The sequence below is a fragment of the Notechis scutatus genome, chromosome 4 (assembly GCF_049901735.1).
Source record: "Notechis scutatus isolate UNSWTSFEM ecotype Mainland chromosome 4, rNotScu1.2, whole genome shotgun sequence".
NCBI lineage: Eukaryota > Metazoa > Chordata > Lepidosauria > Squamata > Elapidae > Notechis > Notechis scutatus.
The window spans coordinates 84121827-84148494 of NC_142012.1; the positions used below are offsets into that span (position 1 = coordinate 84121827).

The following is a 26668-nucleotide window of genomic DNA, read 5'->3' on the forward strand; positions in this document are numbered from 1 at the left end:
CATATACAACAATTGATTCTCCTCTTATGCAAAAATAATTGTAGTCAACCAGAATATTAACTAAGCAGAAATGTATCTTGTGAAACAGTAGACTGCATGGTGGTTTGGACCAGTCCTGAACAGTGATGTTTAAAAATTTCTCTGATTTATAGAACTGGCAAAGACTAAAGGAGTGAAGATTATTTCCCCTATTGTTCTCTTAGTTCAGAAGATATAAATCTTCCTTTTATTTTAGTTTTATTTTTTGCACTGGAATATGTTTAAGCAATTTAATTGAAAGCTTTATCCCTGCCCCAAGAAATGAATTCATTTCACAGATAAGATGAACACACTTTTGATATTAACTTCATTCAAATTGGACCATCCACAGAGCCTGTACCTTTAAGAACTTCTGAATCATTTCCCAAACATTTTGATAATAATGATAATAAGTTTGATAAGAAATTTAAATAGCTACATCTTTTACCCAGAAATAAGTTGGTTTGGGTTACGAGGAAAATTACAGCCAAAAGTCGTGTGAAAGAGCATAAAATCTATTATAGTGGTGCAATTCAAATATTTTAACAACTGGTTTTCTGCCCTAATGACCTGGGGAGGCATGGCTGGACTTCAACTCCCAGAATTCATCTTCCAGTCATGTTAACTCAGGATTTCTGGGAATTGAAGTCAACAAGTGTTGAAGACCCTTGTCCTAAGGAAATCATCCAAATTTAAGGAAAGATCATATGCCCCACCAGAAAGACAATAAAAAAATCAGTGCCAAGCTTGCATCCTGCCTCTTGGAAGGACACCCCAAAAGGACAGTGCCAGGAACCACTAAAGCAGTAAAGGAAGACCTTCTCTCCAGATAGAAAAAGAAACCACGAGGCAGGAAAAAATTCAAACACAATACAAATAATTAAATCACAACAGTTTAAATCCCTTTAAAACTAAAACACAAGCCTTGTCTGGCTCATTGCCAGAGCTCATAAGCTCAAGTGTAAACACCTGAGATAAGCCTAACTACAAAGCAGTTAGTGCTGGAATGTAGCAAAAGAGCAAACACAGTAGTTGTTGCTTGTTAAATCAATTACAGGAACTACCCAGATTTCTCAACCCTGCTTCTTTTCAGGAACAGAGATTAACCTTTTTCCTTCCAAACAAAGCTGAATAGAGAAAATTATTCCATCAATAATTTTCAATGATCACCAAGCACAGAATTAAAATTCACCAAAAACCAGTTTTAGACCAAAACCCAGGAAGAGTATGTAAGCTTAAGTTTGAATGTAAATCTTTCTAACTAGCCAAGAAGCCTTGCTGAATGTCACTCATCTTGGTTCCTTGTCATTAGAAGCTTCTTTCTTGCAGCTCTACCTTGTTATTCAATTATTTTTTCAAAGTGCTGATTGTTGCATCCCAGCTGGAAGAACTCCAACGGGGGAGTATTTCCTCCCAAAAGAGGTGTAAAAAGCTTAAAACAACCCTTCCCCTTTAAGAAAGTCAAGCCCCAGCAAAGTACCAGGAAAAGAAAAAAACCTCCTGAGCTCAGACAACAGTAAGTCTGGGTGTACTGCCAAGAACTTTTAGCTGTTGTAAGGGTTAACTGAGAGGCAGTTTCTGTAAGCAGGGCAATAAAGATTAAGCAAAAATCAACACCAGAATGTTTCTTTCCTATCTTCCTTACAGGATTAGCCCTGTAAAGTGGGGGGGGGGATGAGATTTCTTCCAACAACTGGTTCTCTGAACTGCTTAGAAACTTAACAACCAGTTCTAGTGAATAGGTAGGAACGGGTTGAATCCCACCACTGATTTATTAGTATTATAAAAAATAACTTTTTCTGAACCCAGGCAACACTTTCTGAAATCTATAAATAATTGTTCTAAAGTGCTTGATCTAGAGCAGGCATGATATTCCCCTCTGAAAAAAACAAACTGAAAAGTAGCCAGGGGCGCCTTTTCCTTCCGACCTCGCCCTCCTCCCCAAATCTAATCATTCTCCCCCACCACCGCCGACAGGACCCTGGAGGCACCAGATCCTAATTATCAACGGCGGGAAGGGAGTAAAAAGAAAGGGGAAAAAATTCAGAATTGTTAATCAAGGGAGCTCCGGTTCCAGTCGCCGCTCCAAGCTCTTTTGTTTTTTTCCCTCCGCGCGACTTCCCGCAGGGGAATTTTCTGGTAAATGAACATTGCTTTCACTCTCCGGAGGAAGCTACAGCTGTCTGGCTCTTTCCACACCTCCGCATCCCCGGTGGCAACATACAGTCATCCTTGCACCTTAGCTGAATAGCTCTGACCATTCACAACGAAGTCACACTTATCTCCGGGGGGGGGGGGGAGAGACACACTCCATTAGAAGAAAAAGAAAGGGAAAGAGGCAAAACTTTGCAACGAGGTTCGCTTCCTTCCCGCATTCGCTCCCGCGTCTCCACCGCCGGGGCCGGCCAAAAGAGACCCCACGCCGCACGCCAAAAAATCGCACACACAACACCAACACATACACACCCTTCCTTTCCAGCATTAAATTACCTCTTAGGTTGTTATCAGTTCCGAGTAATGTCATTCAGGCTGCAAGGGGCCCCTGCCGTACTTATGCAACTGATAAATGAGGTCCTACACAACTACCTGTACAAGGGAATCTTGGTGTACTTGGTTGATATATTAATATGCACTGAGACATCTGAAGAACACGTGAAGCTGGTAAGAGGCATACTCAAGAAACTACAGGAAGCCTAACTCTATGTGAAGCTGCCTACATTTGAATTCCAGAAGATCCGCTTAGACTACCTGGGATACTGGATTTCCAATGAGGGAGTACAGATAGATCCCAGTAATCCAGTGTTGTGCACATTCCTGACAGGAATGTGCAGAAGTTGGTTCCACCGGGTTCAACCAGCAATTCCATACCAACTCAGAAAAAGAGTGGAGATGAACAAGAGCATTAGATGTTTAATACTTCCACATCCAAATGTTCATGCAGTCCCAGTCAGAGAAAGAGTGCGGAATACACTGTTCACATTCTTTTTTTCTTAAGAAAGCATTATGGTTCCATGAATTAGTTACCATGAAAGAAAGAAAAATAGCAAATGCCTTAATTTGTTTCTGTGCCCTCTCACAATATAAAATACACACAGAATAGCTTTATATGTTCAGTTGTGACACTTGTCTCTCTTTGCATTTGCCCAGAGGTGTGCAACTGAGATCTACTGAGGTCAGCCATCACTCCTTCAAATTACCACAATTGTGTAGAACAAAGGATGAGGATATTGTATATGCATATGTGTGGTACATGTGTATTACACTGTGTAGCATGTGTGTGCATTGCAGTTTTTTTTTTTTTTAAAAAAAGGTCTTTGTTAACTAATTTAGAATGCAAGAATTTCCTTTTTGGGAAATGTGTAAATTTCTTTAAATATGTTTTTAAACTTGATTTGGAATTGATTTGTCATGATCTTTATCAGAGAAATTTACAATAGATTATACAGTCAATCCCAGGGAAGTGATATGTTTTTTTTTTTTTAAATGTCAGCTGTGTAATTATCAAATTTGTATGGCCTCCCATGTCATAAAAAGTGACTTTGTGCAGCTTACAGTGTTTAATTTTAAAAAAACCCTAACATATACAAATTCAAATGTAAAAAGCCCAACAAGAGAGGAGAATAACTCAAGTGATTGCCACTGCTTTCTTTCAATACTCCCCCCCCAACACCTTCCTAGTCTAGCCCTGGGATCTATCTATTAATGAAGTCTGTCCTGCTTAACTTATTTGGTAAGCTTGGTGCTGCCGTCTATTATATGCCCTGAACAAATGGAACTCAAGGACAATACTTCCTGGTATGAACCTTGATGCGATCTGTACAGGGCTCTATCTGGCTGCAGGACACGTAGATGGAGAGTACCCAACCTATTAGACAAGGAGTCTTGACAAAAACTGTCATTCTGTGCATAGGCCTGCAGTAATTAATGCGCAGATTCGGGCCGTGTGCATTCAATGCACAAAAGAACCTGTATGTATGTGTGTGTGTGTGTATGTATGTATGTATGTATGTATGTATGTATGTATGTATGTATGTATGTATATACATATACATATACATATACATATACATACACACACACACACATATACACACACACACATATCTATCTATCTATCTATCTATCTATCTATCTATCTATCTATTAATCTATCTATCTATCATCTCCAGCTTTCTTCGTGTCTTGAACCCCTTGCTTGTGGGAATTTACGTTTGGGAGAATCTCCTTTCGTGAGGACCACTCCAAAACCTTGCGCTTATGCCCGCAAAAGCGCTGCCGAGCCCATCACGTCAGGGCATTGCTGGAGATACGTCTATAATGCCAAGCGGTAACGAAGATTGTCCTTATAAACCCAGCCCAGAGCGGCCTACCGCATTTTTTGTCCCCTAATACCACCGCAGGAGAAGATAACGTCAGAGCGCCGCCGGAAACCTGCAGCACCAACAGCCTTGCTCTTACACCTTACCGGCTTTTTCTTTCTGCGGCTCTGCAAGCGGTTAACTACCAGATCCGTGTAGAGGACGGGTTTGAGGGTCCGAGAACGCTGCGGCCAGCCGTAGCAGAAGGTCTCCACGCCGCGGCAGTTGCGTCCATAGCGCACCGAACACATGGAGCGCGCCCGGAGGCGACCAGCGCCGCCGTTGCTGTTGATGCTGTTAACACCGATCATTTTGGCCGAGGCGGAGCTGACCAAACCGGCTGTCTCTGCTTGTTGCAAGCGCGCCTCCCCGCAACAACCGTCCGGAAAGGCGCCAAGCTCGTGCCACTGAGGTGCAAGTGCTCCTGTTTGGCGTTATCCAAAACAAAACAATACCGAGCTTCGGGGGCTGACACGCACGGACTCTCTCCGCTTTTCCACCTCCGCAACAGCGGCTCGAGGAGGCGGCTCGGAAGCCGTTTCCACGCGAGAAGCACACTCTGGCGTTTGCTGGAACGCAGCAAGGGCGGGTCTGTGGAGGGAGGGCTTGAGTGAGACGAAAGGAGGCGATAGTGGTGGAGTTGCATGTGCTACGCACAGATCTGAACCGCTAAGGAGCGGAGGGGGGGGGGGTGGATGACGGGCGGTACCGGGACAAACTATCTTGCTAAAGCCCTTCCACATGCACCAAGCCTATGTTTTTTACATTTTAGTTTCGGAATAGTTGAACTGCCACGTATTGTTCCGAATCTTATGTGCAGCAGGCTGTTATTTTGTTCCCACGCCCTGACAGTTTCTCGTCTGTTACAAATAAATGGTTAAAATGTATCTCGGCGTCAGAGGGACAAGCGTATAACAAAGCATTAAACAGGGGAGAGGAAAACCTTCACAAATGACAGGATCGTGCAATGGGGTGTGCTCTCCCATTTTAAATTAGGAATATGGAATGGTAAAACAAAGAAGCGGTCGATAATTAACTTGTATCTATGGCAACCACTTTGCTTTTAGGAAAGTGGTAAGTGTGCCCGTGGGTGGGGAATCACTTTTTTGCCTTTCACAAAATGGCTAAAATTACGTTTGTTGGATCTTAAAAAGGGCCAGGAGATTATTATTTGGAATGCAATAGAAGTTGACTAATTTTAAATTGGTATGTAGGTAATTCTGCCCTTCTAGGTCATTCATTTTATCACTGAATATCCCAAAGGTGCTTTTTTTCCCCCAAGAGGCAGTTGGACTTGGTTTTTTCTTTGAAGACATTTTGCTTCTCATCCAAGAAGCTTCTTCAGGTCTGACTGGATGGTGGGGAATGGAAGGATTTATACTGGTCATTTGCATTCTTTTAGCAGGTCATTAAGATCACCTGGAGGTTTATCAGGGTCACCTGAGTGGTGCAAACTGGTGGAGTCTTCTTGAAACTGTTGAAAGGACTGTGTTGTAGATTGGAGATAGATGATGTCATATCCTCATTTATTTATTGAATAATAATAAATAATATTATTAAATAATAAATAACATTAAATATAAATAATATAGTTTATAAAGTATAATAATAAAAATAGTAATAAATAAATAAATAAAAATAATAAATTCATTTATTTATTGAATCTTCAATAAATCACTAGAGATGTCCTATGTACCTTCTTGCTTCAAATGCTCTACTATCATCCCAGTGCCAAAGAAGCCCTCTGTCAAGGAACTGTCAACTACACTCTTTGTAGACTTTAGTTCAACACTCAATACCATCATTCCAGACATTCTTCTAACTAAACTAAACCAGCTAGTGGTACCTGAACACACTTGTAAGTGGATCATAAGCTTCCTAACAGACAGGAAGCAGCAGGTGAAGCTAGGCAGAATCACATCTGATACCTATACAATTTACCCTGGGGTCCCCCAAGGCTGTGTGCTTTCTCCACTTCTCCCCATATACCAGTGGTAGTCAACCTGGTCCCTACCGCCCACTAGTGGGCATTCTAGCTTTCATGGTGGGCGATAGGGGTTTTGTCCCCTACTTTATAAATCACCATTACTGTGGAACCGGTGGGCAGTTAGAAAATTTGACTACTAACAGAGATACAAAAGTGGGTGGTAGGTATAAAAAGGTTGACTACCCCTGCTATATACCAATGACTGCATCTCAAACGATCCATCCGTTAAACTACTGAAGTTTGCAGATGATACAACACTGATTGGTCTGCATGCAGACGGGAGGTTGTACAACTTGCCTCATGGTGTGACCGGAACAATCTGGAACTGAACTCACTCAAAACCGTAGAAATGGTGGTAGACTTTAGGAGAAACTCTCCCATACTATAACCTCTTACAATATTAGACAATACAGTATCAACAGTAGATACCTTCAAATTTCTAGGTTCTATCATATCTCAAAACCTAAAATGGACATCTAACATCAAAAACGTCATCAAAAAAGCACAATAAAGAATGTCCTTTCTGCACCAACTCAGAAAGCTCCAACTGCCCAAGAAGCTGCTGATGAAGTTCTACAGTTCTACAGAGGAATTATTGAGTCTCATCAGCATCTCTATAACTGTCTGGTTTGGTTTTGCAACCCAATAAGACAGACACAGAGTTCAGAAAGTAATTAGGACTGCAGAAAAAACAATTGCTACCAACCAGAGATGAAATTCAAATTTATTAACAACTGGTTCTGTGGGCGTGGCCTAATTTGTGGGTGTGGCTTGGTGGTCATGTGACTGGCTGGGTGTGGCTTGCTGACTGGGTGTGGCTTGGTGGTCATGTGACTGGGTAGGTGTGGCCAACTCAATGTCACATCAAGGGGTGCCTCGCCTGGCCCCTCCCCTCCCAGACATTTCTTGTCATACCTAGCCTCAACTTATCTATAGTTCTGTAAAAATGTTGTTTCCCTTTTTTGAAACTGAACAAAGAGAGAAGCAAATTAAGACTAAGGAGAAACTTTCTGACAGTGAGAACAATTAACCAGTGGAACTGCTTGCCACCAGAAGTTCTGGGTGCTCAAACACTGGAAGTTTTTAAAGAAAGATTGGACAGCCATTTCTCTGAAATGGTATAGGGCTCCCCCCAAGGTCCTTTCTAAGTGTTATTCTGTTATACTGACACTTTTCCCAGGACCTCTACTCAGAGTTTGCCATCATCTGTTTTCCTGCCTGAGCAGGAGGTTGAACTAGAAGACCTCCATAGTCCCTTTCAACTCTGTTAAACATACAGGTATTTATGCTCTGGACTATAGACATGTACCTGGACAAAAGAAAGGGAGTAAAATCACTCTTGGAGTAGGTACAGTGTAAAATATTAATATATGATAAATAATGGAACAATTAAAAATAACAGCATAGAGTTTTTTCTCTCTCTCTCTCCCTTTTTATTTTTATTTATTTATTTATTTGGTTTGTCAATCGCTTACAAGATAATAGGTATAAGTATAAACATGAGTAAGAATACAGAAAATAGGTACAAATAAATGGGGACAATAGGACAGGGATGGAAGGCACCAGAAGTGTTATTCAGCAGGTTCTGACCAGTTCAGGAGAACCGGTAACGGAAAGTTTGAGTAGTTCGGAGAACCAGCAAATACCACCTCTGACTGGAGATTTTACAGTAACCTTCCCCTGCCACGTCCACCAAGCCACGCCCGCAGTAATGGATAGAAAAGACTACAAAACAAAATTGACAGACCTACTCCAAGACTCCACATACAAACCCATAAACACGGACCCAACCACATATCTGGAAAAAATAGCCAAGAAGAAAATTATAACCAGCCACATGAGCAAAGAGATCCAAAAGACAATCATCCCAAGAGAAAAATCTTCCAGATGCCCCAAACTATATGGCCTCCCAAAAATACACAAAGAAGGCATACTTCTCAGACCCATAGTCAGCTCCAGAGGAGCACCACTACAAAACCTAGCTAAACACTTAGCAAAGCAGCTACAGCCCCATGCTGAAGCAGCAGCTTCACATTTACAAAACTCACACCACTTCTTGGAAATGATCAAAGATCTACACGTGGAACAAGAAGATCTGCTTGTAAGTTTAGACGTGGTTTCACTATTCACTCAAGTCCCGATAAAAGAAACTCTTGAAATCATCAAAAATAAATACCAACCAGCTAAACACCTCATGGAACTAGTAGAACACTGCTTAACCAACACATATTTCATATACAAAGGACAAAGATACAAGCAAATTGAAGGAGCCCCTATGGGATCACCACTGTCACCCGTCATTGCAAACCTGTTCATGGAAGAATTTGAATCCAGAGGCCTAGCTAATGCCACCCACAAACCCAAACTATGGTTAAGATACATCGATGACACATTTATGATTTCCCCATGGAAAAGAAAACCTAAACAATTTCCTAACACACCTAAACAGCACACACCCCAAAATCAAGTTCACCATGGAAACGGAAACAAACAAACAACTATCATTCCTAGATGTACTAATCTACAAAAAAACAGATGGCACACCAGGACACACCATATACCAGAAGAAAACACACACCAACCACTACCTCAACACCCAATCCCACCACCACCCAGCACAGATAAACTCTGTGGCCAAAACACTAATCTCCAGAACCAAACACCTGGCAGACAAGACACACATAAAGACTGAACTATGCACCTTGACTAAAGTACTGACAGCTAACGGCTTCCACAAAAGCAAAATCACTGGCTTGATCCACAAAAACACACTGAGACATAATGGAGACCTAGAAGATGAACAGACCTATAGAACAGCTGTCCTGCCCTACATAAGAGGTACTACAGACAAAATCAGTAAGATACTACACAGGCATCACATCAAGACTGCCTTCAAAACAGACAGAAAAATAGCAGCCATCCTAAGAAACCCCAAAGATAAAATTGACCTGGAAAACCAAGGCATATATGAAGTCCCCTGTGCATCATGCCCTGCCACATGCATTGGACAGACCAATAAGTACCTGCCTGGATGAACACAAGAATGCAGTAAAAAAGCTGGAACACACTTCCTCACTAGTCCAACACATGAAAGCAACAGGTCATAGCATCGACTTCAATGGCACCAAAACCCTAGCCACTATAGAAAACCCCAGCCACAGAATTATCAGAGAAGCTATAGAGATTGAAAAAAGACCTGAAAGCATGAATACAAGAGATGACTCCACCAGACTGTCAATTATTTGGAAGTCTGCACTCACAAACAAAAAATCTCCACACCACAAGCCAAGCAAACACCTGGGCACAAACGGATCCCCCCTGATACCTCCAGCTCAAACATACCCCAACCAGGCACCCAGATGAAACCTAGCTTCCTAATAAATGATAGCCATCCATTTACTTGGAGCCAAGCCGCACTAAAAGCCTCCAATACAGGAAACAATGTTGCTAGCCAATCAAGACAAAAAAAGCCACAAAACAGACAGAAGATATTAGAAACACCAATCAAACAGAACACAGCAAATTCCAAGACCAATAAACACAGACCAAGACTCCCAACCAATCAGGATGAAGAAAAAACCATTCTGGCACCGCAGTAGGCTAGCCCCAAATTTAAAACTAAAACAGCTGTGAAAGTCTGACTCACAGACAAACACAATACACAAGCCTGATGATGGCAGATGAGATTCTGCCGAAACGTTGCTACAACTTTAAAAGCACAACTATAATGACATGAGAAAATACCTGAACAAAGCTGAATACCAAACATGTAAGTACCCGCGAAAACTTAAGAATATGAATATATAAAATTTTGAGTAGTTCGGAGAACTCTGACTGGAGATTTTACAGTATCCTTCCCCTGCCATGCCCACCAAGCCACACCCACAGAACCGGTAGTAACAAAAATTGAATCCCACCACTGAGTTGCAGGTAAGGTTCTTCTTGAAAATGTAGTCGAAAATGCAGTTGAAAATGTAAGATGGATGAACTCTCTGGGAAAAAAAACCCTCCTGGACATGCTAGATCTCAGGAACTTGCTTAGTTAAAGTGACAAGCAACATTTTACCCTATACTGCCCTGTTTTTCCAGGAAGATCTCTAGTTGGATTTACCTTGAGTAGTTCTCTGGGGAAATCACTACCTTGATTGAGACCTTCCAGATTCCCAATGAAATCTGAACAAGACATTCGCTTCCCAATGTTCTATAAGGAGGAAAAGAGGAAAGAAGGAAAAGTGACTAGATCATAAGTTTAGCAAGACTGTTTCAATTAAGTATTCTGGAAAAAATATGTCACAAAATATGGGTAGTGGGTGGTGTGGCTTTTAAAGAAAAAATATGTATAAGGATAGAATTTTATCGAGGATAATTAATGATAGCTTAGTAACTCCTTTCTCTAACAAGTCACTCAACATCATAGCCGCCAGAAGTGTCCAGTCTCCGCACGAAAAGTGTTTACACACTAATGGGATCTTTGAGGCAATGTGATTTCCTCAAAGTGTCCCATTGGCGTGAAAACACTTTTTGTGCAGAGCTGGAAGCTCCTGAGTGTCTTGATCTCGCAGAACTTCAGGCACTGATCCGCTTTTGCATAGAATGGGTGCCTGAAGTCCTATAAAATCCAGAAGCTTCCAGTCTCTGTGCAAAAAGTGTTTGCGTGCTGACGGGAGGCTTGAAGCAATGCAACTGTGCTGCTCCAAAACCCCCTGTCAGCATCCTTTTCCACACCAAGACTGGAAGCCTTTGTGGGACATTCACCGAAGCTACCCATCACTCCAGAAGTGGCAGGCAGGCTTGGTGAGTCAGAGAAGCCAAGCAGGGGGCGCTTGTCCCTGTCTCCCTCTCTTCTCACTGCTCCTCTTTTGGAGTGCCATGAACAGGCAAAGAAAATGCAGCAGAGAGGCGACATCTCACTAAATCTTCACAAGGTAAATGAGTGTCCACAGACCCAGTGCCCATGACGGGGTGGGGGGAATAGGCAGGGTGAATGTTGCAGTGCCTCTGCGGTCATTTGTAAGGGTGAGCAAACTGCTGTGGTGCTGCAACATTTGTAACCTCAGGACTGTGTCTTAAGTACTTGGAGGGGAGGGCTATGTTGCAACTTTGAATGGTCGCTAAGTGAAGCGTCGTAACTCGAGGATTACCTGTAAAGTGAGTCCTCCTCCGTGTGAATATTCTGACTGCAGGAGAAGTCAAAGGGAGTTGGCAACCTGCAGGGCTTAAAATGGTCTTCTGGAGACTCTTACCCACCCAGCCCTGCAATTCTGTGTCTCCATGGTCATTTATCTTTTGGCTCCTGGAGAGAACAGATCCATCCAGCAGCCAGTTAACCTTTTTTCTTTTTCACTGCACTCATCTCAAATGCACCAGGTCTGATGATTTAAAAAGCATGTCACTTACATGTCCATGAAGGTCTGTATTTAAAAGCATCAAGGCACAAGCCAGAGTGTGGGCTCCATCTGTGGCATAAGCACCAAAGAGAAATAATCAGTTTGGGCACTTCTTATTGTACTTATTATTAATCAACTTCTAACGTGTGATCCTCACTGGAGAAAAAAAAATCTTATTTACTTTTTTATTATTAATTTCTTTTTTAAAAAAAATCTTCATGCATGTATAGAAAACAGTAAAACTATTAAACCCTTGTTGCACCTATTGCCAAATAACTCACTGTCACAATGAATATTTGGAAGACAAGTGATTTTTTTTAAATACTTCACAAAAATAATTCCTAAATGGTTTCAAGATTCTTTGAAGGGAAATGTTCAGTATTAATACTGTTAGACATTGCCTTTCTAAATTTTTCATCAAAATGTGCATGGCTATTTTCAGCTTTAAAGCACTCCAGTTCTGGAATAATGGGACCAAATAAAAGATTCCTTGTAAAAGTGTCTGTTGCCATCACTTATATTCTGCTTGTAGGTTATCACTTTTGCAGATGTTAAAGGCATTATAAGTGTCCAGTTATAAGGAAGTGGATATAATTGAGTAATATTTTTTTATGTCACCTTCAGAAGGGATGGTTTTGGGATTGCACTCATAAAATCGTTGTGAAAAGTGAGCTAGGATCCGTTCCCGTTCTTGAGTTTCTCCCACGAGGGCCAGCTCCTTCAGAAAAGACCTGAAGAGAAAAGGAAGACATGTGTAAGGTCCTGCCTCTCCTTCCCATTCAAGAAAGCATGGATTCTCGAAACTTTAGTATTTTAAAAGGAAACTTTTAATGAAAGGAAGTGAATGCAAGACAATGCAAAGTAGGGTCTGAGTTCCCCCAAGGCAAAACCTCCAGGTTTTTATGATTAGTCCAGGCTTTGAAAGGGATTTCATTCCCCTCTAGGAAATGCCTCCAAGTAAGGAGAGCCCACCATACTGCATATGCCTCTTTCTCCCAGATAGCCCATCTCTGTTCAGTGTTGATTAGTTTTTTTTAGACATGTATGCACAGGGATGCAGTTGGCCTTGCTCCTTTTCTTGGAGTAGGATGGCTCCGACTGCTACGTCACCGGCTTCTGCCTGTACAGGTGCTCATGGAGCACTTCGTTTATCAGTTGCATAAACACAACAGGAGCATAATCCAAATGGAAACACTTTGAATTGGTAACACCCCAAAGGAGTGTTAAAAGCTGTTTTCCATCCATCCCCTTCCCTAATCCTGATTCAGTAGTAAGTCCAGTTTTTTAAAAAAAAATTCCTTTGGAGAGGTGGTCTTTCATGTGGGGGAAGGGGTACTCATTCTCCACGCTCACAGTGTTTAAATTTCTGTAACCCAAACAAAGACCCATCTTTCTTCTCTTGGAATAGCACCAGGGTGACGATTTTTGGTCATGTTGGTTCGATAAAACCCCTCACCAGGTTTTTTATCTATGAAGGCTCTCAACTCCTCGAGTTCCTTGGGAGACATGCTATACATTTTTGGTTTTGGTAGTTAGGCCCCCGGGAGGATCTTGATAGCGCAGTCTGTGGCGTGGTGGTGGGGAGCTCGTTGGAGCCTTCTTCGCTGAACACCTCAGCTAGGTCCTTGTACTCCCTGGGGATGTCCTGGGTTGGTGCGGCCTTTCCCGCCATCACTGTTTCTTTGTTTGAGTCTCCCCCCAGTTCTTCCTTTTGGCCATCGTGTCCAGTCACCCATTGAAATCTTAGAGTCTCCTGCTTCTAGTTCACTCTGGGGTTTCACTTACTCAACCAGGTGAGCCCTAGAACTAGCGGCCATTCCATTCCAGGTGCCACAATGAAAGTGAGTCTCTCATAATGAGTCCAGAGGTTCTGTGACAAAAATGGCCGGTCCCTCCCCTGCGACTGACCCATCTAACTGGCAGAATGTGATAGGTTTTTTTTTTTAGCTTCCACAAGTGTATGCCCAATTTTCCCATCAGGGTTGGGCTAATCAAACACCAGGTGCAAGGACCCTGAGTCCAAGAGGACTGAGATTCTTACTCCTTTCCCCCAACTAGGGACAAATAGTCTTAGGGACAGGGTGAGTGGCTCAATTGGCTCTCGGATGGGCCCGATTCCTCCCCAGGTGATGCCGGAGGTCCTTCCCCCAATTTTGCGAGGAGGCAAAACTCCATGGCTTCTCCACTTCTCAGTGCGGCGTCTTTTCCTTAGGGGGTTGTTTTTGTGGGCTTTCCACTGGATAGGCATTCTGGCTTTCAAGCGGGTGTTTTTGAATGACACTCAGCTGCATGGTGCCCCTCCTTCCTCTCCTGCATTTGAAACAGGCAGATTATCTTGGTGCCAGGGGGGGTTTGCAGCTTGAATGGCTCCCACTTCCCCTGGGGTGGGGATCTCTTTCAGGCTCTTCCTCCTTGGTATTTGTTTCTGGACATGTCAATCTCCACTTCTTTGACCAGGATGTACCAGTCATGGAGGCGGTTTGGGGCCCCTCGAACCAGGCAGGCATGGTAGAGGTGATCATTCAGGTCATCTTTGAGCCAGCTTACTAGGATGTCTTCCGGCCAGTCCACTCTGCAGATGAGGCCTAGGAACTCTTCAGTGTATTCAGCTACTGGCCAGTGGCCCTGTTTCATGATTCTAATGTCATCATGAGCTTTCCAATCTGCCAAGGGGTCTTCAAATCCGTGGCGGAGAGCCATCATGAATCGGTTGAAGTTCCACAGTGCAGGAGTGTCTGAGTTGTGAAGGGTCACCATCCAATGGGCAGCTGCCCCTTCCAAGGCCAGGGTGATGACTCAAACCCAAGCGCCCTGGGTCTGGAAATCCCTTCCATACTCCTGCATGTATGTGAGGACATGTGCCAGAAAAAGCCCCAGTTGCTGCGGGTCACCATTGTACTTCAGTCTCGCAGGGGTCTTCCTCTCCAGTTGCGGTGCTCTGGGTTGTCCAGGGGTGATTGCAGGGGCCGGTGCTGCACAGGTTGGGTTCACCAGGATGGCTGCTGCCCCCTCTGCTGTGCCTGCTTTGCCTGCTGCTGCCGGAGTGGTGGCGCTGGCCCCATTGGCTTCTGCTGCTGCCTCACCCCCTGGTGTCCCCTTGCCTCTGGTGTCAATTTAATTCCTCCTGGTTCTGAGGTTTTCAAAAGCCTCCATCATGAACTGCATAACATTTCTCTTGAGGCAGTCATCTCTGGCCAGTTCTTCGATTGACTCTTCTTGGTCAGACAGGGCTTCCAGCTCGTGTTTTCAGCCTGGTTGTCAACTGCCCCGTGTGAGGGTGACTACTCGGGTTCTTCCATCCCAGTTATCTTTCTTCCCCACTCCGATCAACCATCTGGGCTTCGTGGGTGCCTCCAAAATGACTTCACTTTCTTCAATGGGGCAAATGGAGCTGGCTTCTGGTTGGGTGGTGGTGGAGTTCTCACCCCAGCATTCTCCCTCTCCTTCCTCACTGCCTTGCTTGGACATTGTTTGCAGTGTCCCCTAGGTAGAGCAAGTTTGCTTCTCCAGGTTGACCACTTTTACAGACTCTGCTTTATGTAAGGTCCTGCCTCTCCTTCCCATTCAAGAAAGCATGGACTCTCAAAACTTTAGCATTTCAAAAGGAAACTTTTAATGAAAGGAAGTGAATGCAAGATGTTGTGGAAATGGTCATCCTGAGAAAGAGATAAGGAGTCGTTCCCATGCACTTCTTCTGTGAGGCTTCTGAACTGAGAGAAAACAGATGGCCCTCCCCTCATGTACATTCCCCAAGATAAATCAAAGCACAGGGCAGTAGGTGACAGGGTAAAAGCTATAAATTAGGGAATTACAGGATACATAGGAAACAGTATGAGAGCAGTAAGTGTGTAAAAGAATCTGGGGTTCCCTCCCCACATGATAGCAGTATCACAATTACATGACAGTGTAATAGCCACTGCTCTAGGACTTCCTGCTTTTACTCTGGAACAGTGAAGCTTTCCTGTCTTAGTCCTGTCAACACCATAGCAACAGCTCCTGGCCAAAGGTTACAATTCCAAAACACTCCCACACAGTAACCAACAAGCCATGCAAACTCACCATGCCAGGAATGTAGCGGGGAATCAGTAAAGCAGAGACATAAAGGTCTAAAATCAGGATATTCATTGTAAAATCTGATTCTGGAACAATAGCCAATTGTTCCTAAACTTTTCCCAACCCTGCTGGCTGTAATAAGAATCTTGTAATATTGAGAATTTATTTTTGTTCTGTTCCTTTTATTTTTTCAAACCCAATGAAATGTTAGAAAGAAATTATGTAAAAGTAGACCATCAGCAGAATCACACTCTGAAAACAGAATCAAATTTAGTGTGGTAAGGAGCAGATGGCAAGAAAAGGTTTAGTGTGAAAATTGGCCAGATCCAGCCAGGAGCTATGGATTAAATCAAAAACAAAAACAGGAAACACATCTTTTGCCCATTTATGAGAAAAGTAGCTGTTAAGCCTGGATTCTCCAACGGGTGTTAAGGAAAACAAACTAAACAGAATGTACAGCGAAGTCAGATAGGAAGACAGGTAAATGTGTGAGATAAGTTTTCTAGTTAACACGCAGTAAAAATACAGATACGCTTGTACTATCAAAAATATAGTTTATTCCATTTAAGAATTATAGCATAGTCAAATTAACGGTCCATTAGTCATATATCAATTTCAGTCAAGTCTTGTCAGGGATACTCTATTTGCAAAGTCCGTGTTGAATAGCCAATCTTTATTTTCTCTCCGTTGAGAAAAATCAACACTCCTTCTTCTCTCCCGTTCCAGCAAGAACATGATCATCAATCCATTCAGTAATTAGGGATCAGTAAGCCAGAGAGAGCGAGCTGCAATTGCCTCGCTTCTAATATAGTGCTTTTACAACCACACCCTTAATTACATTCTTACTGTTAAAGTTACACACACTTTAACTAACAAACCATGATACCATATTTATTATTTTTACCCAAAACAGTTAGGGTAAACAATGTTATCCCTAACAGTAGCAAACAAGTTGCTGCTACTCTATTTGCTCCTTACTCCCTCCTGAATCAATGTGATTCAGCACTAAAGAGAAAGAATCCCAGGAGTTTATCCTACCTGTTTCTTTTGAAACGGGCATTGGCTCTAAAGAGCTGGAGAGTTACTTTGCTGAGTTGGGCAGCTATAGAAATTGAATGAAAATAAAAGTAAATAAAATAAAAAACTACTCTGCACCTTGTTTTTGAAATTGATCTGTAAGATCTTTTTTTAAACAAAAATGTGGAAAAATAGTTTACATAAATGAACATATAAATGAACATCTTGTACATTGAAACAGATAACATATTTGCAAGCCCTTTCTCAATTTAAATATTAAACAGGAGAGGAGAGAGTACTAAGTTCTACAGCACTCCACATAGAATGAAGTGGCTGGGACTTCCAGTTGCAGCGCTGCGGCAGAGTGGGGAGAGAAGAGCAAGCGCATTTGGAGGCCCCAGTGAGAGGCATGTAGACCCTGGAGGGGAAGACGAAGATGTGAAGAAGCCCGAGGAGAAGTTTGACGGCAGCAGTGGTTGACAGCTTCGAGGGAGACCCCATTTGCTCCAACGTGTGAGTGATCGGCTATCTCGATGGCAAACCGAAGCTGTGGCGCTTTAGCCCAATGAGGAAGACACCAGAGCATGAACAGCATTTTTGGCATCAATTGACGGATTGAACTTGGAGTGAAGGAGGCGGAATGTGAAAGTCAAGGAGAGAAACGGTAGAGAGAGATTGCAGAACTGTGAGTCTTAAATAAAAGGATGGCAGTCCGAATGGAAATGGCGATCCGGCGGTGAAAGCAAGGAACCCTTAAGACAGAGATTGAAGCTGATTTAGTTGATTAAAGTTTGACTGGTGTTTTGGACTTGTTCTATTAAATTTGGAGTTGATTTAGACTGATTATTTAGGAATTTGGAGCTTAATCTGATGGATCTGTGACTTGTAAAAGAAGAACAGTGGAAAAAAGTAAGAGACAGGACTGAACCCACGAATGGAAGTGACATTTTAAGATTATACAGAGAGGAGAGAAGCTGATGTAATAGACTGTGACTAAACAAAATGTGAACGGACAGGGAAAGGAAAGTGATTGAATATTATTGGACTTCTTTTTACAGAATATAATTAATGAAATAACATTTTGATTAAGGTTTGATTGAATTTATTAAGAATTTAAAAATTTAAATGACATGAAATTGTGAAGACTGGTGAAATACTATTTTGATGATTATTGATTGATTGATTATTAACAACTGATGAAATAAGTAAGGTTTTATATATATAAGAAGTAGAATATAGAACTGTTTAAAGGAAACTGAACTTTACAGTTAAAGATAAAGAATATAGTTCTTCTACTTCTTTCGGTAATCTTTCTTTGATGATTCCTAAAAGGAAGAAGTAAAATACTTATTGTTACATATTACAACAGCCGCCAGAATAGCCTCTGCGCAGGTATGGAAAACACCAAATACCCCTAATGAAGAACTAATAGTACAAAGTAACAGAAAGTGCTGAGATGAATATGTTAACAATGAAACTGAAAGAAAAAGACGACTCTGAATTCTTTTCAATTTGGAACAACTGGTATAAATGGCTAACAAACAGAACTAAGAAGTGAGACAAAAACTTTAATTGAAACAACCCTCAAGAAAGTAAAACAAAATTTTGTAAATTATGTAAAGATATAAGAATAGTAATCATAGTTAAAGCTATTATTTAGTAGTAGACAAATGTAATATAGTGTATTATGATATTTAAACAAAAACCTGTATAGATGCCAAAATTGATACCATGATGTTTTATGATGTAACAAAATAAATTATATATAGTGTTGGCTTGGTTGGTATTTTCACGTCATTGTAGTTCTTTTAAAGTTGTATTTCAGCAGATCATCTGCCATCATCAGGCTGAGATCAGGCTTGTTTCTGCTGATGTAACAAAATAAATTTATATGAAAACTTATATATATATATATATATATATATATATATATATATATATATATATATATATATATATATATATATATATATATATATAAAAAGACTAGTAAATAGTTACAGTCTCTCACCCTTTGCAAAATGCTTGTGAGCATCGTGGCGTAATAGTTAGAAAGCAGTATTGCAGGCTAATTCTGCTGACTGCCTGTTGCCAGTAGTTTGATCCTGACAGGTTCAAAGTTGACTCAGCCTTCCATCTTTCTGAGGTTGGTAAAATGAGGACCCAGATTGTTGGGGGCAATAGGCTGACTATGTAAACTGTTTAGGGAGTGCTGTAAAGCAGCATATAAATCTAAGTGCTATTGGTTGAATCTATTGTTTTTATCCGTCAACTCTTCAGACTGACTAATAGTGCAAACTGATATTCATTCAGTGAATAGAGTGAAGTACTCTGATGGATTATAGCACATAACCAGTAAATTATATTACACAGCTAAGGTCAAAAATATGACCTAAATTGAGAAAATGCCAGAAATCTCTGGTTTATACATTGTCTTTAAATTAAATTGACAATTCTGTATTAATTTATACTGTCATTTTTTAATGGGACTTGCAACTCAGCTTTTAAAGTGGTCGTTAGCTGAAACCCTTATTGTGCTTCTGATCTTACTGTAGCTTTCTTTTGCTTTATAGACCTGTGAGGGTTTTACAGTTACTTTTTTTAATCACTCTTGTACCTGTGAATGGCCACTGAAATAAGACAGTCACTAAGTGAAGGGACTTGAAATGGGTTATGAGAAAAGGAAAGATCAAGACAGCTGTGGTTAAAGTTAACGAGACCCTTGAAGTGCATAAGTGAGAATTTTAAAGAACAAGTGCAGTTTGCATAGTGATGTATGGAAGTGGTGGAAGAAAAGTTTGCAGAATATTCAGAGGTAAATTAAATAGCATTGGTGTAGATTAGATTTAAGTACGTTGCCTTTTATTTTCTGACTTTATGCTTTTTATTCCTTGTCAAACTATTTCTTACTCTCTTTGGGTGTTTTGCATAACACTGCTTATCCGTAAGGGAATAGGATGATTTCTTTGAAAGTATGAATTAAATCTGTCTAAATTACTAAATCCGCACACTTTCACTTTAGATTACTTTCTATTACTTTTAGATTAATCTTGCCATTAATTTATTAAAAAGGGAGGCTACAATATTAAAAAAAATAATGAAGTGGCTGGGCTTCTCCTGTTTTATGAACAGTGGCTGGAAGCAGACTCAGAGGAAGCAGGAGGACCAGCACAACATGGAGCTGCCCGGGGTGGAATTCAAATTTTTTAACAACCGGTTCTGTGACGGTGGCTTGGTGAGTGTGGCTTGGTGGTCATGTGACTGGGTGGGCATGGCTTGGTGGTCATGTAGTCACATGACACCAAAATAACCCAGATGTCTCCTGCTGGAGGCAGGGGGGTGGACTAGATGACCTCTGAGGTCCCTTCCAGCCCTGGATTGCTGTGCTGTTTCAAACCATCCTCTGAAGCTGCATCTAGTGCATCCTTCCTTCCTCTCCTTTTTCTCTCCCTCCCTCCCTCCCTCCCTCTATCCATCTCTCCATCCATCCATATCTCATTCATTTTCCCTTCCCTCTTTCTCCCTTCCCTCCCCCTCCCTCCCTCCCTCCCACCCTTTCTTTCTTTCTTTCTTTCTTTCTTTCTTTCTTTCTTTCTTTCTTTCTTTCTTTCTTTCTTTCTTTCTTTCTTTCTTTCTCCCTTCTCTTTCTCTCTCTCTTTCTTTCTTTCTTTCTTTCTTTCTTTCTTTCTTTCTTTCTTTCTTTCTTTCTTTCTTTCTTTCTTTCTCTCTCTCTCTCTCTCTCTCTCTCTCTCTCTCCCTCCCTCCCTCCCTCCCTTCCTTCCCTTTCTTTCTCCCTTCTCTCCCTCCCTCCCTCACTCCTTTTTCTCTTTCTTCCTTTCTTCCTTTCTTTCCCCCTTGAAGGTTTACTTTCTCCCTAGAAAGCCTCCCTGGAGCCTCCTGGACGCCAAAAAGGGTCACAGGGGAGTGCTGCACCCCCCTGCACCCCTTTCTGCTCCCAGGAGGCCTTCCTACACTTACCTGGGAACCAGACAGGCCTCATGGGGACTCCTGGGAGGGTCGAGGTGGTGGGGGGCAGGGCCAGCTGGTAGTTGGAATTACTGGTTTGGCGAACTGGATGTCAAATTAACATCCAGTTCACCTGAACCAGCCCAAACTGGCTGAATCCCACCCTGGAGCTGCCTACTCTCAACCACTGAAGCTGGCCAGAAAAATACTATTATTTATAGTATCAAAAGCTGCTGAGAGGTCAAGAAGAGCAAAGCCAAGTGTGCCACTTACATCCTACTCCCACTGGTCCTTAGAAGTCTAGCCATCCCAGAATTCTCGTGATCACTTGTTCATAAGCTAGACATTTGCCTTTTAATTCTCCTCTTTCCTCCATTTAATTTTAATTGGATTATGATCAGCCCAGGTATTTGGCATAATCTCCATTTCCTTTATGTTTTCCATTAGTCCCCAGTCCATCCATATCAAATCTATTCTCAACCACGATTGGTGGGGATTAGAAAAGAATGTAAATTGTCTTTTAGATGGGTTTAATTCCTTCTTTCAAGTTCAATTCCATTGCCATTTTATTAAATGTAGATGGGAGTGTTCTCTTTCTTAGATTCTTTTTACTACTCTTATAGTCCTTTTTAATGTCTGGAACTGTGTTGTAGTCTCCTACTATATACACATTTACCTGTTCAATTCCTGTTATCTTCCGATGAAGTTTAGGTAAAAATCTTTCTGGTTTGTTTTTGGAGCATATATTGTTCCCAAAAATGTCTTCTTCTGATCTAAAGTAATTTCTGTAAATAACATCCTTCTTTTCTCATCCTTATAAATCTGCCTCAGGTTTAGCCAATCTTTTATGTATACCATAATATCTCTCTTTTTTTTATTTGTCAAGGCCAGATACAGTTTGCCTAGTTTAGGAAATTTTAAAAGATCTGCTTGCTGTTTTGAGATATGGACTTCATGCATACATATGATATCTGCATTTTGATTCTTAAGTTTTTCAAATATCTGTTTCCTTTTTATTGGTGAATTTAGACCATTTATGTTAATTGACAATAAGGTAATTTCTCTTTCCATGTTACTGTTTGTATAGGGCGGTTATGGTCTCTTTTCTTACTCTGAGTTCTCTTCTGGGTCTGTTGTTTGCTTCTTCCTCTCAGGTTTTCTGTTCTTTTAGTTCCTGTTCTGTTTCCTTCTCTTCAGATGTTTGCTCTTCCCGACTCCTACTCTCCAGCTCCTCCCTGTTTTCTTGCTTCTCTTCGGATCCCAAATCTCGCTCATGAAATTCGTGTGCTTTACCCAACGAGTTGATTTTGTATTTCTTTTCCTGCCAAGATATTAGAAGTCGTTCCGGGGTGAGCCACCTAAACACAATTGTGTTTTTAATCAGTTGAGATGATAAAAAGTGATAGTTCCTCCTCTGCTCTCTAACTCTCCTGGGTATTTGTTTCAGCATCACCATCTCATTTCCTTTGTAAATTAGTGGCTCATCTCTAGCCTTTCCATACAATAGATCTCTCGTTATTTTTTTCTGCCAAACCATACATGGACCTCCCATGGTAGTTTGTGCCTACGTGCGTAATGCGTATACACTCTGTAGACCTCATCTATGTCATTCCCAATCTCTTGTTTATTTTTTCTGGAGGGCTTCTGCTATCAGTTCTGTCATGATGGTATGTAAGTCCTCTTTCCTATCTTCAGTGACATTCTGAAACCTGAGGAAGAATGCCTCTTTCTCCAATTGCAAATGGACCACCGATTCCCGAAGTTCACAATACAATACTTTCCAGTTCTGTTCTGTCTCTTCTAATTTCTTTTCCACACATTCAGTTCTGGCTTCCATTGTTGTCAGTTTCTGTTCATTGTTTGCCATCGCCTCTTGCATTATTTCAATTTTGTTATCGAATTCCTGTATGTCATTTTTCACTCCTACTATATCATTCTTCATTTCGGTTTTCAGGTCCTCATGGTTCCTTGCTATAAGTTCTTGAGTCATCACCATCATCTCTTGCATCATAGTTAGAGTTGACTGTGCCATCTGTAAAGTTAAGGAGGAACTTGGCTTCTCTATAACTAACATCGTATCTAGCAACCTTTCTCCTGATGGGGAAGATATAGTACTGTTGTCTTCTTTCCTGTTTTTACAATTGTAGTTGTCATTGTCATTTTCAAGACATGTAGAAGAGTCTTCCAATCTACCATCAAATAGCGCTATTGAGGATACTCCCCATTGTCTTTGTTTTATCTTATCTGGTAATATGCTTTTACAATAAAATCTCTCCTATCCTGTATTTGGTTTAATAACTGCTCAATTAATTGTTAACCTTCTACTACATCTTGTATTTGCAACACAATATCAAATATAAGCGCTAATCATTAATTGTCAAATATAATCAGTAATCGATAATCAATTAATTAATTAATATGATCAATTCGTTATATATAAATCTTAAGAAAATACTTAGAAAATCCTAGACACAGTATATAAATTAATCCACTATAAATCCATTTTCATTCTCACCACAGTTACAGGTATAGAAATTCTTATTTATACTAAAAAGGTTTCCAAGAATAGGGGAAAGAAAAGAAAGGAAAAAATGATATTAATTTTACCAGAATATTACTTCTTATTCAAATATATTCAACCTATAAATATATTCAACCTACAAATATATTCAATATTCAATAGTTGTTCTAATAACTCTAAATTGCTATTTTATGACTATTACATATATTAAATATATTAAGTATATATATTATAAGTGCTATTTGCAAAACCTCCAATCTTCTTTCTTCAGTGAGCAGTTCTTATTTCAAGATGTCTTCTTTCAAAAGCGCACAGTCATTATCACTCATTGTTTCTACTTCACTTTCTCACTACACGTCCTTCACAGTTCTCACCGCTGCCAATTCCCCTCTCTCAGTATTCTCAGACAGTCAAAACTTGTTTCTCTCCTTTTACTTCCACTGTCCACAAATACAAAAACCTCTGATCTTCTTACTCCACTCAGCAGTTTCCTGTCTCAAGATGTCTTCTTTCAAAAGTGCACAGTCACTATAGCTTGTCGTTCTTTTTGTTTCGCTTTCTCACTGCATGTGTTTCACAGTTCTCACCACTGCCAATCTCTCTCTCTCTCCACCATCCACACATATAAAAAAGGAAAAACCATATCTTCTCTTCTTTCTCTCCCCACTCTATTGCCTGTCAGTCTCTCAGTGCAAAAATCAGTCACTCAATCTACCATAAACGCTCCTACAGCCAAGTCCGCCATCTGCTTTGATCTCTGATCACAGAGCTTTCCTCTTCTTTCACTATCACCAATCTACTCAGGTACTTTCCTTTTATTTCACTTTTCCATTGCTAGTCTCATTGCTTTTCACTCTTTACTTCCTTTATCAGTCAGTCAGGCAGCCGCGCCTCTGGTTCTGATCATGGAGATCATCCTCTTTTGCGCCGGTTTTCGGGATTTCTTCTTACAGCATCGGGGATTCGCGGCTCTTCCTGACACCTCTGAATGTTCTCCTCTTTATTGCCAGTCCCTCCAGAATCCGACTTCACCCCTATGAGCTGCTGATCGCAAAAATTCGGGCATTCAGAACAGTGCTCTGTTCCTCTGCTCCGCTTCAATGTGGCGCCACAACCGGAAGTCAATTGGTATTCTCCCATACAGCAGTTCTTGGCACTCCCTCATATCCTTGTGTACCCGCCTCACTCCTCCCTTTCATTCCCACACACATCCTCGCTGTCTCCCCCATCAAGTAGGCCTGTGGGCCTGGGACATGCTACTTCCTGCCAACTTCTCCACCAATTTTGGTTGTAGCAAGAAGTTGCCTTGCTTAACAATAAGTGCCATCAATGTAGTTGCACTTTAAAACTGCATCACTTAATTATGGCAATTCCAGTTTCAATTGCCATTGTAAGTTGAGGACTGCCCATACTGTAGGCAGCACAAATAGATTAAGTAAATTCTGGTGAGCTACTATGGCTAAATAAATACATAAAATCTGATAAGTCTTACTAAATAAATGCAAATAAAAGTTAAACTTGAAAACTACTGCAGCTACTTTAATTTATCTCTGAACCTTTATTAAAGGTTCTTTCTTTCTGAAAACTTCAGATGTCCCTCCTTGGACACTTACCTAAGAGCTTGGTCCAGAGTCATTCCAGTGAATTCAAAGAACTTCAGATATTCCCCTGCTACTGTCTTACTGAAATCATTACTGGAAATGAAAGAAACATCTTGTTTATAGAATATCTATATGAGATGGATTAACAACTGAACATGGCAAGCAGTAAAGGACAGGGAAAGCTCCCAGATTTGTTATTTTTCAATTACACTACTCTTCTCCATCCTATGTTCTAATCCAACTAGACTATAGTGACCATAGTATATCTACACTTCTGGGAATATTGCTGTCAAGCTGGAAAAGAAAAGAGGATAAGCTCTGAACATAAGCTATACAGGTCACAGCAACAACATTATTAAGAATGTTTGTAAAATGAAACAAAAGCTTCCTCCATTGTTTCTGTTATGAAGGCCGTGACTTACTTACTGGAGACATAATCATTTTCTCTGAAGAGATATGTAGGAGCACAACAGGCAGCCATATTTCTTTACAGAGCATATAAAATAAAATCTGAATAAAATCTGGATGAGGAGACTTTTTTTAATGCCCACACATACTTACTTCTTCCCCAGATGACGAGCTACATCTGCCTTTTTGAAACCATCCAAGTTGTACAGCCTTTTTGCAAGGCGTTTGGCAGCCTCTAAATCAGCATTATGTCCACTAGAAAGCGTGTCAGTGCTACCCAGGGCTAGTTGCTCTGTGCTGTCCATTTCAGAATCTGAGTCAGAGACTAGCTGACTGAGATGATGCTTGCTAAAACAAAAAACATAGAGGTTGTCATGTGAACCATGTTACCCAGTTACCTTTATCCAGTTTTCCATAAAACGTTGTTTCTAAAATAAGAAGGATTATTGGTGTTTCAGGGCGAGTTCAAAACCCAAGAAAGAAACCTCCCAACTCCATATTTGTAAAGAAGAGGTACTTTTACTGAGTTTGAAATGATAGCAATGAAAGAAAAGCACGATCTGAAGCAAAAGGCATGAAAGTTACATATTGAAAGTTTTCCTAAATCCCTGCCCCCAGGGACCTACACTGAGTAGCCAATCTCCATTTCATATAGTGTCATGTGGGGTAAATCTTCAGGTGTTTTTCATCCATCTGGTATGCCGAGAGGATTGACTTTGACCAGGTACAAACAAGTCCATTCAACTGCGCAGTAATTCACGAGAGCCTTTTGGTTCACACAAAGGCTGTCTTTCTCCAGCTCACTTCCCCACCAAAATGTCAAACTTCACCCTCCCCCTGTTACTGTGGCATGCGATAGCAAGCAAGCATCAAAGAGGTTGACATTCAGCCCTCCTGCAGTAGAGGTGTTAGCCCTGGAAGAAAAAACATAATAGAAAACAGGCAAAATAGGAACAAAGCAAAACATGAGAACATTTTCAATCTCACATTAAGGCTTAGTAGGGTATTTAGAATGAAACAGTTGTACAAGTTTAGGGGCTCTGACATCACGCTTGTTCACCCATTCAGACTGAGGAGGAAAGTGTTTCCAGGCAACCAAATACTGAATTTCTCCCCTATGTCTCCTGGAATCTAAGATCTCTTTGACTTCAAAATGCTGCTCACCTTCAACAAGGAGGGGAACCCCCTCTCTCTGGCTGGGTGGAACGGATGCGCAACAGTCTTTTCCTGTGAGGATTTCATGTGAGCATTCCATTTCTGGAGCCAGGGCAATCCAAGTAGGAGGGGACGCTCCATCCCAGGGGCCACAATAAAACACAAAGTCTCTCGGTGGTCCCCCATCCACTTTTCTA

The 26668-nt window shown here is 41.2% G+C and overlaps 1 protein-coding gene across 2 annotated transcripts in view; it reads right to left on the reverse strand.

Moving 5' to 3' along the window:
• Positions 1–26668, reverse strand: part of LOC113415361 (PH and SEC7 domain-containing protein 1) — a 120738-nt gene that overhangs the window by 32689 nt on the left and 61381 nt on the right. Inside the window, exons 7-11 of one of the 2 annotated variants that reach the window (XM_026672719.2) lie at positions 25470–25664; positions 24921–25001; positions 12369–12481; positions 11761–11819; positions 10475–10564 (exon numbers count right to left, since the gene is read on the reverse strand). In XM_026672719.2, coding sequence (XP_026528504.2) covers positions 10475–10564; positions 11761–11819; positions 12369–12481; positions 24921–25001; positions 25470–25664 — 538 coding nt within the window. The remainder of the gene's footprint in view (positions 1–10474; positions 10565–11760; positions 11820–12368; positions 12482–24920; positions 25002–25469; positions 25665–26668) is intronic. The other variant, XM_087963981.1, reaches the window with a different exon arrangement.